Consider the following 18,403-nt stretch of genomic DNA (forward strand, 5'->3'; position numbering starts at 1 on the left):
GGAAGGAGACTCCACCACCTCCCTAGGTAACGCATTCCAGTGCTTCACCACCCTCCTAGTGAAATAGTTTTTCCTAATATCCAACCTGGACCTCCCCCACTGCAACTTGAGACCATTGCTCCTTGTTCTGTCATCTGCCACCACTGAGAACAGCCGAGCTCCATCCTCTTTGGAACCCCCCTTCAGGTAGTTGAAGGCTGCTGTCAAATCCCCCCCTCGTTCTTCTCTTCTGGAGACTAAACAATCCCAGTTCCCTCAGCCTCTCCTCATAAGTCATGTGCTCCAAACCCCTAATCATTTTTGTTGCCCTCCGTTGGACTCTTTCCAGTTTTTCCACATCCTTCTTGTAGTGTGGGGCCCAAAACTGGACACAGTATTCCAGATGAGGCCTCACCAATGTCGAATAAAGGGGAACGATATGCCCTCCTATTTTGACAGCAAACTATTGATAAGTAATCTGAGTACAGTCTTTCAACCAGTTTTGCACCTACCTTATAGTAGTAATTTCATCTAAACCACATTTCCCTAGTTTGCTTATGAGAATGTCATGTGGGACTGTCAAAATCCTTACTAAAATTAAGATATATCACATCTACAGCTTCCTTCCCATCTGCTATTTGGTTGGTTTGGCATGATTGGTTCATGAAAAATCCATGTTGGTTATTCCTTCTTCACACAGCGCACCGTCAACCTGTGGAACTCCTTGCTTGAGGAGGTTGTGAAGGCTAGGACTATAACAGGGTTTAAAAGAGAACTAGATACTTTCATGGAGGTGAAGTCCATTAATGGCTATTAGCCAGGATGGGTAAGGAATGGTGTCCCTAGCCTCTGTTTGTCAGAGGATGGAGATGGATGGCAGGAGAGAGATCACTTGATCATTACCTGTTAGGTTCACTCCCTCTGGGGCACCTGGCATTGGCCACTGTCAGTAGACAGGACACTGGACTGGATGGACCTTTGGTCTGACCCAATATGGCTGTTTTTATGTTCTTATAACCTTATTATCTTCTAGGTGCTTACAAACTGTTTTAATAATTTGTTCTAGTGTCTTTCCAGGTAACATAAGAACAGCCATACTGGGTCAGACCAAAGGTCCATCTAGCCCAGTATCCTGTCTTCCGAAAGTGGCCAATGCCAGGTGCCCCAGAGGGAGTGAACAGAACAGGTAATCATCAAAGTGATCCATCCTGTCACCTATTCCCAGCTTCTGGCGAACAGAGGCTAGGGATACCATCTCTGTCCATCCTGGCTAATAGCCATTGATGGACCTATCCTCCATGAACTTATCTAGGCTGACAGGTTTATAATTTCCAGGGTCTTTTTTGTTGCCATTTTTAAAGACAGGCACTATGTTTGTCTTTTGGCCAGTCACCTGCGACCTCACCCATCCTCTATGAGTTCTTAAAGATAAGGGTTCCTTCTGAGATTGCTTCAGATAGTTCTTGAAGTACCTTAGGATTAATTTCAGTAGGCTCTGCTGACTTGAATACATCTTAGGCTTTGTCTACACTACATAGCTTTTTGTCTTTGTCTACACTATGCAGCTAAAAGGCGCGCAGTGTAGCCGCTGTTTGTCCACAGGAGCGAGCTCCCCCCCTGACAAAAAACTTCCACCCCCAATGAGAGTGCTCCTGCCGACAAAGCACTGTCCACACTGGCGCTTTTTGTTGACAAAACTTGTCTTTTGGGATGGTGTTTTTTTTTTAACACCCCTGAACGATAAGAGTTTTGTCGTTCAGTTGCCAGTGTAGACAAAGACTAAGTTATCTCCGGCCATGTCTACGCTACCACTTAGGTGGGCAAAACTTTTGTCGTTCAGACGTGTGACACAACACACCCTTCAGTGACATAAGTTTTGCCAGCATAAGCACTCACGTGCACGGCACTATGTCCGTGGGAGACACTCTCCCATGGACATAGTTACCGCTGCTCGTTGAGCTGGTTTTATTATGTCGATGGGAGAGCTCTCTCCTGTTGGCATAACGTGGCTACACAGTAGGGTGACCAGACAGCAAGTGTGAAAACTTGGAACGGGGGTGGGGGGTAATAGGCAGGGCCGGCACCAGGCAACCAAGCACATGCTTGGGGCGGCAGCTGGTAAGGGGCGGCCAATCTTGGGGTGGTGGGGGGCAGTGCGGCGCAGCATTCCACGGGGGGGGGGGCGTTCCGGCGGCGCGACGCTCGGAGGGGGGATGGCGCAGGGCGTGGTGCTCGGTGGGGGGGAGGCTCCGGCGGTGTGGCACTCGGCGGGGGGGTGGTGCAGGGCGCAGCACTCGGGGGGGGGGGTTCCGGCAGTGCAGCGCTCGGTGGGGGGGGGGCGGCACTTGGGGGGGGGTGTGTTACGGCGGCGTGGGGGTGTGGACTCCGGCAGTGCGGCGCTTGGCAGGGGGGTGGTGTGCGGTGCGGTGCTCGGCGGGGGCAGGCTCGGCGGGGCGGCGCTTTTTTTTGCTGCTTGGGGCAGCAAAAATGTTAGAGCCGGCCCTGGTAATAGGAGCCTATATAAGAAAAAGACCCAAAAATCGGGACTGTCCCTGTAAAATTGGGACATCTGGTCACCCTACTACACAAGCTCTCGTACAGTGGCACTATCCGTACAGCTGTGCTGCTGTAAGCTTGTAAGTGCAGACGTAGCCTAAAATGTCTTTTACCCATTCTTTCCCTATGTTTGGCTTATGTTCCTTCCCCCTTGTTGTCGTTAATAATTATATTAAGTATCTGGTCACAATTTACCATTTTAGGGAAGACGGACGCAAAATAGGCATTAAACACCTCGGCCTTCTGGAGGGCGCCTATTACACCTCTACCCCGATATAACATGAATTCGGATATAACGCGGTAAAGCAGCGCTCTGGGCGGGCAGGGCTGCGCACTCCGGCGGATCAAAGCAAGTTCACTATAACGCGGTTTCACCTATAACGCGGTAAGACTTTTTGGCTCCCGAGGACAGCGTTCTATCGGGGTAGAGGTGTACTAGTAACAGTCCCACGGACGTCAACGGGGCTCGTGTAAAGCCTTGGCGGGACGGGGGCCTAAGAATCCCCAGAAGCAGGTACTTAAAACGCTTGCTTACGTCTTAGATTTTAAAATGAAGTGGTTGCCGAGCCGGGGGGGGCTATGTAGGGTGACCAGATGTCCTGATTTTATAGGAACAGTCCCCATATTTGGGGCTTTTTCTTATATAGGCTCCTATTACCCCCCACCCTCGGTCCCGCTTTGTCACACTTGCTCTCTGGTCACCCTAGGGCTATGCAAGCCGGGAAGAGGAAAGGGGGGGGGGGGGCTCTTGTATAGGGGCTCCCCTACATTGAAAGGAGGGCCAGGGCTCGGTTCGGTGCTCAAGTCTCAGTGCACAGACCCGGCTGGGCTGGGCCGGAGAGCTCGGGGGCCGGCGGGGGGGAGCGTTTCTCCGGGAACTGCTGACACCATCGCCTGTGCCCGGGACAATCCCAGCCCCCGCACTCCGCATGTACTGCACGTTTTGGGTGTCGTCTTCCCCACCCCTCCCGTCCTTTGCACTTTGGTACCTTCCACCCCTGAGCTCCCGGGGGCGCCCGTCAACGGGGCTGGAGCGGAGCCGCTTCGCCCCCGCGCTAATCCGGATCCGGCCCCCGCCCCGCTGGGGCTGCTCCCGGCGGAGTCCCTGCCCCGCGCCCCGCAAAGGGTGCACGTTTCTCGGGGTGCAAAGGAGCAGCCCCCCCCACTCCTGCAGGCTGGGGGGCCGGGAGCGAGGCGTGCATAGCTTTGGGGGGGGCAGCCTTGGTGCCCCCCCTCCTGCTCCCTGGGGAAAGGGGGGGGCTGCCCCTTTGCACCCCGAGAAACTTGCAAAGCGGAGGAGACATAAATAGCAAGCGCCACGGCGAACAATCCTATTCATAAACCAGATCTGCAACTCCCCCCCCCCCCCCGGTAACCGTCGTACAGCTACAAGGGCAACACTCAATTAACTAACCCCCCCTCCCCACATTCTCCAAGAAGAGAGAAAAGGGAGGGGTAGTGGGGGGGGGTAAGCCCCCCCCAACTTTGTAAAAAAAAAAGGCAAAAATCAACCTTCACCCCAATACCCCCCCCCCCAAAAAAAAAAAAAACTCCCAGGGTTAAAAAAAATCAAAATAAAAACACACTGAAAAGCCCCCCCCGCAACCAGCAACACGGTGCCGGGGGTGGGGGCTGTCAGCAGGGAGGGCAGCTGAGGACAGGAGTGGGGGGGGGCTCGCTCCTCCTCTCTCTCTCCCCCCCCCCGCGTCTGGCGCGTTGGTCGGGCCCGGCCCCGGCGGCTCATTGTGCTCGCTTCACGCCGGCCCAAGATGGCGGCGGCGCTGGAGAGCCCGGCCAGCCGCTAACTACAATAGCGGGAGGCGAAGGGGAGCGGGCGGCCCCCCCCCCCTTCCCCAGCAGCGGCCCCCCCCCGGCCCGCACTCTCCGAGCGGCTTCTCTAGCATGGTGCGGGGCCGCCGCCGCCTCCTCCCGCTGCCGACATGGGCGAGAGGCTGGAGCTCAGGCTGAAGTCGCCCGTGGGAGCCGAGCCGGCCGTTTACCCCTGGCCGCTGCCCGTCTATGTGAGTATCGGCCCGGGCCGGGAAGGGGCCCTGGACCGGGCGCCCCCCGCTCCCGCATCCCGCCCCACACCCTCTCGGGGCACCCCCTTCTCCCGCCCCCGGTCAGACCCCCCCGGCCTTGGCTAGTCCCCATCGGGCTCCCCCTTCTTCGGGTCCCTCCCTGCTGCCTGTCAGCCCCCCTGTTTTGGACACTGCCCTGCCCCAGAGCCCTTCCCCCCCCCCACTTTCCCCGGACCCCCCGCCTGGGCATCCCCGCTGCCCCCTGCTCTGGGTATTCCCCATTAGGGACCCCCTTCCTCCGCCCCCCCCCCCCCCGAGCCTGCTCTCTGTCGGGACACCCTTGCCACAAGTCACCCCTGGCCCTGACCCCCTTCAGACTCTGCCTTTCGCCAGTCCCCTTCCCCAGTTTCACTTTCGTGGGTTGTCATCCCTAGACCGTCCCTTTCCCTCGAAGGCTCCTTGTCCCTGGTAGCTCCGCTCATCTGTCTCCCAAAGAAAACCCTTGTCCCCACCTAAATACTCCCTGCCCAAAACAGCTCTCTACTCCAGGCAGCCTCTGGTCTCGCCAGGCCTAAGGAGTTCCCACTCCTTCCACAGAATCCCTCTTTTTTTATTCCATCGTGTCTTATATTTTCTGCCCCCAAACAATCCCCCCCAAATCCGCTTGGGTGTCTTTGCTTCCCCCCCGAATCCTCAGTCTGTTACTGTTCCCCAGTCATCCTGTTCCATGTTCTGAATGCTCATCCTCCCAATGGAAGAAAATCCTGTTTATCCAACCCCTCTTTCCTAGCCTTCATCCCCAGTTGCTCCCTCGCTGCCTGTCAGTTGCCATCCAGCCACCCCTGTCCCCAACAAACAAACACCTCCCCTGCTTCCAACCCAGCCACCTTTCTAGTCTATGGATTCCCCCTGTGCCCTCAGATAATCCCATTTCCTCTGGACCCCCAACCCAAACAAACAATTCCTTTCTATAAATAAACCCTCCTGATGCTGTTGGGCATTATTATATCATTATTTTCTTTAAGCCCTCTGGCACCCTGCTTCTCACCCACCTTGCTCTGCTCTCTTCAGTCCCCTTTCTCCATTCAGCCCAGATTTGGATTGGATATTTTCTGTCACATTCAAAGTTTTTCTTGGGGGCTGTAGCAATTTGTAGCATTTGAATTACTGTAGTGTAAATAAATAACTATAGGATGAAATATAGCAAAGGGTGGGTTCGTTTAGTCGGCTCAACTCAGGGTGGTGTTTCTCTTAGAAAAAGTGGATTTGACCTCTAAAATTGGTTGGACTTCACAGATAAACAGGGAAGTATGGGGAGAGGACAGCTAATAAAAAGTTTTTCTTGAAAAGTCCCTTAGTTCCTCTGACAGGTTAATAAAATTGTTTCAGACTAGGCTCAAGAAGGATTTGTTATTTTACAAATGTGAACTGGTGGTGGTGTGGGGGGTGTCTCAACTGTTCTGACCGGTTTGGGAAGGAGGTTAAGGATGTGGGGGAAGGGGGAGAGTGATCTTAATTCCCAATAGGGAAGGGAGGGTTTTGGAATTTGTCTGGTTGCATAATTGCAGATTTACTTGACCTTTTTATTTTGTCTAAAGAGAATTCCAAGTCAATTTTTCTGTTGACTACACATTATAATCCACACCTTCTCTCACATATGACACTGATTTCCCATGTGTATTTTTTTTTAAATAATCCACAAACTTGACTGCCTTTTTCTGTCTGTTTTGAATCAAAGTGCTAGATATGGGATCCCTGAAAATGAGAATTCAAGTTCAAATTAGTAAAAGCCTCACCAAGGAGAAATTTTAGACTGTTTGTCTACTTTATATACGGTTAGATGTCAGTGCAAAACCAATCTAGCCTCAGCATCAAATATTTATCCGCTGCCATGGAAAAACAGTGTGTGGATTGGTTTGCAAAAAGAAAGTCAGGCAATAATCTTCTAAAAACTGGTTTGGGTGCTGTTGGCTTTCTTTGTAGTGTTTTGGTGTTTGGACATGCTAGGACTTAGTCTAAGTTTCTTGGTAATGCTCATGTAACTGCAATTATATACTATATTGCTTATGGCAAGGGAGACCACTGCATACTTGCTTTCTGACTTTTGGTGCTGTTGGATGTGGCTGTGGTTTCCAAAACATCTTGCATATACGAGGACTTGCTATTTCTGATCATCCTACTCCCAGAGCCTAAGCCCTCCAGCACACACTAGTTAATGCAGCCTTTCCTGTTTGGGCAGCTCTGTCATTTGTGTGTGTGCGCGCGCGCACTGTACTTGAATTGACAGAAACTGAAAGTTTAATAGTGACCATTTCATGCTTGTTACCACATATTAACTTGTCTCTGGAAGCTGATTATATGTAGCAATAAATATTTTCTTGCATAAGTTAAGGCTTAATCAGGAAGGAGGGAATGGATTGGTGATATTTGTTTGAATCTCCTTGCTTAAAAAAGGAAACCTGAATTTAATGTTGATACAACTTGTGAGGCAGGGATAAAGAAATTATCAGGGGAAACTTGGCCAAGTGTTTCTAGGTTGCATCTATTCTAAGATGTCAGAATATGCAGACTCTCTTTTACAGTTCATCAAAATGTAGTGGGCTGGGTGTCTATCTGCATATGCTATCTAAGATGTAAGAAATGCAGTAGAATCCGAACATCCTGTCATTAAAGTGGCCTCTCTGGGTTGCATATTTTTTCCTATAGTGATACAGAAGTGAATGGTTCATCTGGAGCTAATGAATATTTTGTACCGCAGCTCTGCTGAAGAGATCACACTCCATAATATTTTTGTGTTCTTGCTGCAAATTCAGCCATTGCAGCAAAGAACTGTAATGCTTTAAAAAGAAATCCTCTTTGAACATTGCAGTGTCTGGCCTACTCACATTGTACTGTACTGAACGGTAGACTTTATTTCCCTCGTTGGCTCAGACTCTAGTTGGCAGCAGGGTGTATGTACCGTTGTGGTTTCAGAGCTTGGCTCTGTTTGACGTCAGCAGAACGTTTCTTAGTTTCACCACTGACTCCACTTGCTTCTTGGTATCTAGGAGGCAAGGTGGGGTAACTTCAAAAATAATTTTTTAAAGGTTTTTTTTTTTGTTTAGAAGCATCCTTATTTGCAGTTTCTCAAGGTTTATACATCTCTGTGCCAACATTATGAGAGAGAATTTGTTGGGGATGGGGAGGAAAAAAACAGCACTCCCCTCCCTCTAATTTATTTCTGAGAGCCACATGAATGCTGGAGAATCATATTTGCAGTATCAAAAGTTGCGTAGGTGTTGTGGAGCTGCTGTTTGATAGCACAGTTGTGTGATTTAACATTGTATTAGACGACATTTGCAACTTTTTATTTGTTACTACACCCGGACTTTATCTCACTTAGCAGAATGTTTATGTACCATGAAAAAGTCTTAGATTAAAAATGTTCATATTAATGGTGAATGGATGTTAGCAATTTAATTATGGTATGATTTTATTATTTGGTGTAAAGGACAGTTGCTTATTTTGTGTACAATACGAAAACTGGGATCTCCTCAGACTGCTGAATTTGCATAATAGCTCAGCTGACAAACTGATGGCTGTCAAGATGTTAAAAGAAACCTGGGAGGGTGATGTGAAACGTGTATTTCCCTACAAGACTAATTAAGACCGTGGGAGGAGAGAGCAGTGGTGTTATAGATACAGCCTCCCACTGGCTTACATACAAAACTGAAAGTATGACTCTTTCCCCGCCTTCTGCTTTCCTCAAAGGAAAGGCCACAGTTTCCTAATGAATACATGGTGAGCAGTTGTGTCCATAACGCACTGTGATGAGTAAGTTGAATAGTGCATGGTGAGTAATCTTTTTCCCCCCCCATGACTCAGAAAATATTTTCTGATGTTGACCTCTGGTTTTTATGAGTGTCCTTCTTAATCAGAGCTGAAGGTTCTTCTGTATCACAGCTTAACTCCTTGACTTCCCAAAATCCTGCCCAAAAGTGTGCTTGCATTAAATTCTCAAGTGTCTAGAATATTAGGTCTTGTACTCTGTCTGCTTCATTTATTGTATTAAAGCTTTATTTTAATGACAAATGAGAAGTTTAATAAACCTAGATCTATTCTAAATGACCCAGATAAGGTTTTCCTTACTTTCACTCTGCTGGCCTCTCACTTCACTTAGAATCATTTGCTCAAACATCAGATTTCGGGTATATAGACTAATACATAGAAGGTGTCACTACTGTTCATACTTCAGGATTTTTTTCAAAACCTGTGTATCTATGTTTTGGTTGCCTACTGCCTCAAGATAGATAGAAAAGACACGAAGTTTGGGGTCTTCTCACAAGCAAGTTCCATTTGCAAAAACCTGATGAAAAGATCAATCCCTGTTATCTGTGTGTGTAAGCTGGAGTTTATACTGGGGCACTATTCCTAGACCTTGTTTGCTGGCTGGGTGCCGTTATTCAGCCTCGCTCAGGATGAAGTATCCCCTTCAGAAGAGGGAGCAGCCTGTATGACTGTGCAGTCTGAATTTTAAACCTTCAAACTAGCAGCTGTGATGATAAATCTGGGCTGAATAATCTGAGAATAATTCACTGTTCTATTGTTGTTTGTGCGTGATGTTTTTATTCTCATTGCTCTCTTTCTGCTGAGCTCGGATGGCAAAAATATTCCATTGGCCAGCAAAATGTTGTCATAGCATCATTTTTGCAGCTGTTTGAGTGAGGCATATTTTGGCGTATGTGTCTACTACTAAGAAGTAATGAAATATAAGCTTGATATAGTATTGACTTTATTTGTACAGGTGGGTGGGTGCACAGCATCTTTTTTTTTTTTTTTTGCCCACTAGCTAGGAAATCGAGGCTGTGACACACATGATATCATTCTGTCTCTAATGGAATGTGTTTGCGCTGAAAGCTCAGGGGCAGGCACTAATGATTAAAATCACCACGCAGCAGTGTGTCATCTTTTTTAAATTTATTAAAGGTAAACTACAGAGATGAATAACAAACCCTGTTTAAGATCTTGTGCCCACTCTGATTGTGGGAAGCAGCCCTGTCTGCAATGTAATTGTTTGCATCAAAACTGTGTCTTCCCTGACTGTTAAGGAAAGAAGCTTCAGTGGACTCCAATGGTGTGCTGTCACCTAATGTTTTCCCAGTGGGAGTGGTGATGGCAGTAGCTCTCCAAAAAAATAAAAAAAAATAAAAAAAAAATCATGATACAGACTTCTTAATCATCAGAATCTGTGTGTGTGTGATGGTGACTCACAGAGCTGGGAAACGTTGGAGCTGAACTGATATTTGTGGCGGTGGGGAACTTTTTCAAAAATGTCACTACTGTAGAAAAGACTTTAGAAGCTTTGATGTCTTCCCCTTCTCTGACCATCCAAACCCTGCATGCCCTTTGAACTTTAGTGCTGAGTAGGCTAAATATGGGTAATTACTGATTTGATGATTTCTCAAGGTTGTATGAATAATAAAGTATATTGAGAGAAATACTTTCTAACCAATAAAACAAACAGAAGCAAATGGCAAAATGAGCATTGTAGCACTATTAACATAACATAATTTGTTTGCATTGTTGTTATAGCTATGTTGGGCCCAGGATACTAGAGACACAATGTGAGTGAGACAGTATCTTTTTTGGGACCAACTTCTGTTGGTGAAAGAGACAAGCTTTTGAGCTACACAGAGCTCTTCTTCAGGCCTGGGAAAGAAATCTTTCCTGAACCCCTTCTTCTGGCCTTCAGATAACGCCCCCCAGCTTCAACAAGCTCATCATCAAAAGCAAGTTCCCCATAGACCAAGACACACCAACTCATAGCAGCACCAGAGTCTGCCTGAACAAGCTGCAGACACATCTCCAATGCCACAATGATCAATACCCCTTGCAACACACCTTTCAAGGTTGATGGGTCCTACACATGCCTATCACAACATTCGGTGTACCTCATCCAGTGCACTAAATGCCCAAATGACAACAGTGTGGGTGAAACCAGACAATCATTATGCTCTCGAATGAACTCACACAGAAAAATGATGGAAGACGAAAATGCCGTCGCGTCACCTGTGGGTGAACACATTTCACAAAACAATCACTCCATATCTGACCTCAATCCTTGTCCTCAAAGGAAACCTGCAGAACATCTTTAAAAGATGAGCCTGGGAGCTTAAAGTAATAACGTTGTTTAGACACTAAACATCATGGTCTTAATAAAGATACTGGATTTATGGCTTATTACAACAATCTGTAACCCACTGACCCCCCCCCCCCGCCTCCCCTTTTTGTTTTGTCTTCTGACTGCAAGGGTGTTGAAGTGCCATTTCACCTTGAATGATCCCTTAGAATATGTGTTACCTCCTTACATTAAATAATCTGTTCCACCTTATATTTAGCTGTGGTGTTCTGAGGCCTGGTCTGCATTAGGAGATTAGGTTGGTATAACTTCATTGCTCAGGGGTTTGAAAAATCCACCCCCCCCCCCGAGTGACACAGTTAAAGTGACCTAACCCCTGGTGTAGACAGTCCTAAATTGCTGGGAGAGTTCTCCCATTGACCTAGCTATCGCCTTTCAAGGATGTGGATTAGCTATGCTGACAAGAGAACCCCTCCTGTTGGGGTAGTTGTACAGCTGCGTAGCTGCAGGGTGCATCAGTGCTACTGCAGCATTTTAAGTGTAGACAAGCCCTCAGTGCCTTTCCCAGACCCAAAGAAGAGCACCGTGTAGCTCGAAAGCTTCTGTCTTTCACCAACAGAAGTTGGTGCAATAAGAGGTACTACTTCCCCCACACTGTCTCTATAATGTAATTTGACAATTTCCCCCCATTCTCTTCAAAATGCAAAATAAAACAAGGCATGTGCTCACAATGAGGTTTTCTGCTCTAGTTCAGAAGGTGAAAATATTGCCACCCTATAACTTTTCACACCCCTTGGGGTGCCATAGAGTAGCAGTTTATCTTCTCTGCAAAGGCTCTTGTCAAATATAATTTACTGTGGGTGATAATTTACTCAGATTTCTAAATGGTTTGATTTGCAGCTGAAACTGACAACACAGTACCTGTATTTGCATCCTAGCAAAAGCTCAGTAAGCAAATACCTTTCTCTAAATCCTTCTCCCACTTCAAAACGAGAACGCCATTAAAATTGTCAGGCTATTGTGTGAAAGTACCTTAAGGCTATTTCTTCTACAAGTCTGTTACTGCATCCTTATATTTGAGATATCCGAGAGGCATTTACATGAAATGGAGGTTGTCAAAGATTTTCTTTTTTTGTAGAAGAGATGGGTGTTAACGCCGACTGTCCTGGCCAAAGTTCCAAGTGTGACAATTATATTTTATTTTCCAAAAATTCTCCCTGCAGTTTCAATTGGACACAATATAGAAATGTTTGTGCAACTACAAGTTCTCAAAGTGTTGAGGAAAATCCATCTCGCCATATGCAGCTTCCACCCTTCTCCCCTATGGCAACCCACTTATGGAGAAGATTGTCCTTTCAAGTATCAGTCACCCTGATGAATTGTACTTCCCCTGGGAGCTTGTGAAAGATATCTTATCCCTTGGTTTGCAAGATTTATGGGATATGTAATCACCTTTCTCCCCAAACAGCCATACCTCTACTTTCACACTTTCTTTTTTCTTTCCTGCTCACCTTCCCCATTCTTCCTTTTTTGTTTCTTTGTTGCAGCTCTTAGACTTAACCTTTTGAGTACCCAGTTAAAACCTCCCCATGCAGTAATGAATACACCTGATCAATAGTATAGTAAATAACAAACGTGTCCATTGTATTAATGACATTTTTTTGATTATGTATCTAATAGTTTGTATGTGGTGTATTAAGATACTGTTTGCAGTTGACTTTACTTTCTCTTCCTAACAAAAGTTGCTGCAAGAGAGAGGGGGAAAGAAGATCTCACACCAGGAGTCCATGAATGCAATGAATTTTGCAGTTCTTAACTTGCAGATGAGTAGAATCATAGAATATCAGGGTTGAAAGGGACCTCAGGAGGTCATCTAGTCCAACCCCCTGCTCAAAGCAGGACCAATCCCCAGACAGATTTTTACCCCAGTTCCCTAAATGGCCCCATCAAGGATTGAACTCACAATGCTGGGTTTAGCAGGTCAGTGCTCAGACCACTGAGCTAAAGCCAAAAACTAAAATTGGACATGTTGGTTATACTTGCCACATACCATGATTTGGGCTCCTCCGCCACTTAAAAACCCACCAATGGCAGACCTCATCCTTGCATCGAGGGATAGCCAAAGACTTGCCATGTAACTTTTGTATTCTGTAGATACTGGTCTTCCAATGAATCATTGTTCATTCGGTGCAATAGACATAAATAAATGTAGTAGAAACTAGTGGAAGATGTTTAGTGTATGAAGCAATTTACTGGCTAGATGAATGGTTAAATACTCATTAATGTGTTTAATTCCATTATCATATATAGTATAGAAATGCAGACACTAGAGAATTAAGGAGTAGTTGCTATTTTTAGGACATAAGAGGACGGCAAATTATGTTTTACAACAGGAAATTTAAATGATGAATTTTTGTAGATATGATCAGAACTATGAATAACAAAGATGGTTTCTTCTCTGCAGTCTTTTTTTTTTCTTTTTTCTTTTCCAGTTTCATAAGTGAATGAGTGACTTTTTGAGGAAGCTATGAACAAAGGAGGTTTTGGTGTGAGATTAGGGATCTGGGGAACTAATGGAGACAGTTATGTGTTGATTACCAAAATAATCAGTAGTGTAAAGAGAAAAGCCTTGAAAAGTTCTGAAGCAGCTTCTTCCATTTAATATCCCAAATATAGTGTTAGAATCTACCTACACTAAAAAGAAATGTTCAGAAAACTTCTGTTAATCAGGTAGAGCTCCCAATGTTGCTACTAACAATAGAGCTGCCTAGTGAAGAGGCAGTCCAACCTTTTTAGCACCATCATGTATCCCTTTTTAGATACAAAGTTAAAAACTGCTCTTAGCTGTTGTAGTGTTCTTGTAGTGTGCACTGTCAAATAGCTGCTTCCTGCTAGTCCAGATGTGGTGCATTTCAGTGTTATGGGAGGTGTTCCTTTTAGTTTGGATATCAATTTGTAAAGCCCTTTGGTGTGAAAAGTGTTCAGGCAAGATTTTGATAGTATAGGGTAAAAATCTGTTACCAGTCAAGTCAATGGGAGTTTTGCCATTGACTTCTGTGAAGCCAGGATTTTACTGTCTTCAGTGAATCTTCATTAGATGGCATAAACAGGTTGGAAGTGCTTAGCCTTTGACTGAATTTTTGCCTTTAAATCAGGAATATCTTCAGATATTAGAGAGTTATGACGACAATATTTACCAGCCTTTAAAATTAATCTGGTCTTCGAAAGCTTTGACAGTCTCATTACAAGTGCTGCATGCAGTATGAAGTCTGTGGTGGGTGTAACTTGTTGAACTGTAGGTACAGATCAGTAATTCCTTTCATTTTATTTTTTGGTCTCAACACCCTCAGAAACATCTTTCTTCTCTAGGACCTCGAGACTCCTTCAGGAGTATAGGTTTATATTCTGGCATTTCGATGTGTCCATCACTGTAAGTAGGCGTTTGCCTCAGATAGTTATGGTATTTTTATCTTGGATTAAATGAAAACATTTCCTAAAATTTAAATACGACTGTATAAGGTACCAAATCAGCCACCGAATAAATAGGTAATGGTGTATGGGTGGGTATGTACATAAATAAAACTTAAGCGGTGAACAGAATTTCCTCCTCCCATTGAAAACAACATATATACATTTTATAGTTGGGTTCAAAGTAAATGAAATGCAGTTTCTGTCTCTTTAAAAACATGTAAAAAAATAAAAATTGCTATTAACATTCTTCTGGATAGTGGTATGTTCAAATCCGAAGGGCCCCTGTGGCTCTTGAAGTCCATCCCATTTCCCTGGAAATGTTTAATGGTTGCTTTTCATTGAAGGTCAGTATAGGGTTTATTCTCTTGGGAACTCTTTGTCACCAAAAGATGCTGAATTCATTGGAATGCATTTGGTAGGAAAATTCTGTTAACCCATTGCACAGTTCTAAAACTCCTTAACGTTAAACACACCAAGTTCTTTTGACTAATGCCCTTGGTGTCTCAATATTATCTCAGAATTTTGGAAGAAAATGTCCTTATCTTCTAATTTTATCCTTTTCGATTACTCCTTTCCCCATTCCTGTTCCTAATGGAACTTGAAATTAACATGACTTTGACTTATTTATGTTCAAGCCATTAGTATGGTTTTGGGACTAAGTGTTCATTTGTATCAGGAATAACGTGTGCAGAGCATTCCCTTTGCTTAGGTCCTACATAGCGATATAAGTTCTGTCAATGAGAACTTTTTGGCAACCGCCTGCGTGGACACAGATTGGTTTATTTCAGTTTAATTTAACCCTTTTCCCAACTAACTTGACTTAGACCAAAAAATTATTTTTATACCGGAATAAGAGTGTCCATATCCAAACTATAGGTTTGTCTAAACACACAAGTTGTACCACTTTAGCTACACTAGTCCCACCCTTCTTACTGTGGACACAGTTTTACTGGTATAATTTTATTCCCATATGGTAGTGGTTTTCAACCTTTTTACATTTGCGGATCCCTAAAATATTTTGAATAGAGGTGTGGACCTCTTTTGAATCTTAGACATAGTCTGTGGACCCCCAGGGCTCCGTGGACCACAGGTTGAAAACCACTACTGTATGGGGAGGAGAACAAGCTATACCAGTATAAGCCATGTTCTACTGATGTAATTGTGTTCACACTAGGGGTTGTACTGCTTATAACTGTTTTGGTAGAAAATTGCACCCCTAACCAAAGTAGTTAGTACAAAAATAATGTGTAGACTAGGCCTACACTGGTATAAATTTACACATTGAGTTATACCAGTGCAGCTTTCTCATGTAGACAAGGCCTCAGGCTCTGTTTACACTACAGTTTACATCAGAATAAGTTATGTCACTCGGGGATGAATAAATCCACCCTTCTGAGAGACATAAGTTAAGCGCCGGTGTGGACAGTGCTATGTCGGTGAGAGAGCTTTTCCGGCTGACGTAGCTTCTGCCACTCCTGGGGGCTGGAGTAGTTAAGCCGATGGAAGAGCTCTCTCCTGTCGTTTTAGAGCAGCTACGTTAAAGAACATACTGCTGTAAACTCCTTGGTGTAGCCGTGCCCTCAGTCTCTTGTTGGATAGATCACATATTAACAGAGAGATTGTCTCAAGGATACTTCCCTTCCAATGTGCTATCACATGAACCACTTCAATTGCACAACATTTGCAACATGTTTCTCAGGCAGCTACAGCAATTGCTTATGTGGAGATGTAAAAATATTTAATGCATTTTAGCTGTCTTAGTACAGTGTAGCAGGTGGAGACGAGGAGCCAGCGCTATATGGTCCAACAGTTCTGCAATCTAGATCTATTACTCCTACCCATAATATCTATTTGGTTCCCATACCAGTTTTGGAACCTCTAATCAGGAGCATATTTTCCCCATTAATTTATCTTGGCCCCAAATTCCCATTTTTTTTTCTTTAGCAAAGCTTTTTTTGTGTGTGTCCCCCTTAAGAAGGCATTAATGCATTGCAGGTTTTACATGATGTCTTCTGGCCAGCTGTGTGTAGCGCTATAAATTACTTGAAGCTTTGATTGGAGCCTTGGTTGTGGTTTATGACCTTGCTATGTGAGAAATAATCTTTGAGCTCTAGCTCTGATTTAATGAAAATAAAGAGAATGGGGGCACATTGTCTGCAGGAGGGAGTCTAGAGATGTCTTTGCTTTATACCGCCTCCTTGGTGTAAGGAAACCTTAGTTGCAAGGCAATTCAGAGGAAGCTTCTTGCTCCAGTGTGTAAGGGAAGTATTGTGTTCCAGTTGCTACACTGGTAAATAAATTACACCAACCTACTCTTAGCTGAAGACTGATGGCATTAATGTGTCTAACCCTGCAGTATGAAATATTGCACAGATATGACTTTTTAGCTTTCTCTTTACTTTGTATTCAGAGGGTCCTGAGGCATGCGAGTATGAGCTCACCAAAAATTGGTAGTGCGTATGCCAAAGGGCCTGAAACTTCTGAGAGAGATCTTGAGACTTCTCAATTCATTCGGTTCCCTCCCCAAACAGTGTCTTTCCCCCTTTTTCCCCATCATAGCTGGAAATGCTTCTTACATGGGTTTTCAGACTCACCATTGTCTGTAGATGTTTCTATCCAGAATGGTTCCTGTCTTCAAACACTTAGCTGCATGTCTGCCTAGACAGGCTGAAAGATAGGCTAAAACTATGTATGTTCTAAATCAGGGCGTACACAGATTTTGGCTGCATCTATAGCACTGGATTTTGAAAGAGAGCATCTGCATGCCACACAGTACTGTGGCGCACTCTCCTTCCCCTTTCTATCCCTCTGGGGCAGCCATAGCTCAGAGTAGAACCATATTGACACCTCTTTTGGATCTACCGAAAACCTTTTCACTTGAGCACAAATGGAAGAAACCTGGGGGATGTTAAAGACACAGTTGACCCACTGATCACTTTACTTCAATGGGCAAAACAGGCTGTTTTCCTTGTCCCACCTTTGTGATGCCATTGCTAAGCAACCTTGTCTGTAGGTGACCACAAGGGTGTATGCACCCCTTGATGGTGTGCTTACCATTGTGGCCAGCTGGGCCATGTTTTTGCTAATCTGCAGATTGGCCCTTTGCAATCAAAATACCTTTATCAAAGCATGAGGAGGTGCAGCAGTATTCTGAGACTGGCTAAGCAGTTGGGAGAGCCTGAACTGCTGCGATTTGGTGGCCAGGAGAGGAGTAGTTTCCAAAGTAAGGCCAGCTTCTGCCATGAGGGAGGTAACCCAAGCACAGGCAACATAGAACTGAACAAGCATTTTTTTTTTTTTATCAGTTTGCATCAGCTGCTGCTTCCTTTGAGTTGTACTGACTGACCTAGTAGTCATTGAAGGGCTCATGAGAGACCTCTTCCTCCTGGGTTGCAAATGCCTGACCACAACTAGCTTGCACATGCCCAAATGGTCTTGGGCAGCTCTTGCACAGTTCTGAAACTAGGCTTTGGACACCTTTCTTTGGGGAGGAAGTGTCCTAGTTGCTAGAATACTGAAAAGGGACTAAGGGGTCCTGGGTTCTATTCCTGGATCGTCCATTGGCTTGCTGAGTCATCTTGGCCAAGTCACATTCCCTCTCTTTGCCTCAGTTTCACCATATGTAAAATGAGGGTGTACTGACTTAATCAGTACATCTCAAAGCACTTTACAAAGGAAAAGTGCTATAGAAGATGAAGGTGATATTCTCTGTAAGACCACCTCCTCAGTCCAACTTATTTGTGTGTGCCCCTCCTCAACTTTTCAGTATGCGAAACCACCCCCACTGAAAAAATCTATTTCCTGCTTGTACTTCAGACCACCCCATAGAACCCTTACACAGGGCATAGTGTATTTAAAGCACTCTACAGACAGTGACTGATCTCATAAATATTCTCCTAATTTTACAGATAGGGGAGAATAGGTAAATAGGTATTTATGCCATCTTAAGTTTTAGAAAACGTAACCCTCATGAGACTTGCTAAAAATATAGACTGCAGGACAGTTGTATGAGAATGAACTAAATATAAAAGGACATGCATCTGGAAGAGTGCTAGGATGTGGTTTCTCACTTCAGGCCCTGATAGTAAAACATTTTAATTGAATATGCATTTAGAAAAATGACTAAAGTGACACTTTCACAAATTTAAGAAATAGCTTTTTGAGATTCACTTTACATTAAGAACCTTTTCATCATTAAAATAACTTCCCCCCGTAAACATACCTGGGTGTCTGCGATGCAACGCTATCATGATACCTA

The 18,403-nt window shown here is 44.9% G+C and overlaps 1 protein-coding gene across 5 annotated transcripts in view; it reads left to right on the forward strand.

The window, feature by feature from the left end:
- The first annotated feature begins 4,338 nt into the window (after positions 1-4,338).
- The window catches only part of DOT1L (DOT1 like histone lysine methyltransferase), a 93,135-nt gene continuing 79,070 nt past the window's right edge, over positions 4,339-18,403 (forward strand). For 2 of the 5 annotated variants that reach the window (XM_054013354.1, XM_054013353.1), the window contains exon 1: positions 4,342-4,556. In XM_054013354.1, coding sequence (XP_053869329.1) covers positions 4,476-4,556 — 81 coding nt within the window. In that variant the 5' untranslated portion in view covers positions 4,342-4,475. Of the gene's footprint in view, positions 4,557-18,403 lie in introns of all 5 variants that reach the window. The other 3 variants (XM_054013351.1, XM_054013352.1, XM_054013355.1) reach the window with 2 other exon arrangements.

Source organism: Malaclemys terrapin, chromosome 24 (assembly GCF_027887155.1).
Source record: "Malaclemys terrapin pileata isolate rMalTer1 chromosome 24, rMalTer1.hap1, whole genome shotgun sequence".
In the NCBI taxonomy this organism is placed as follows: Eukaryota; Metazoa; Chordata; order Testudines; family Emydidae; genus Malaclemys; species Malaclemys terrapin.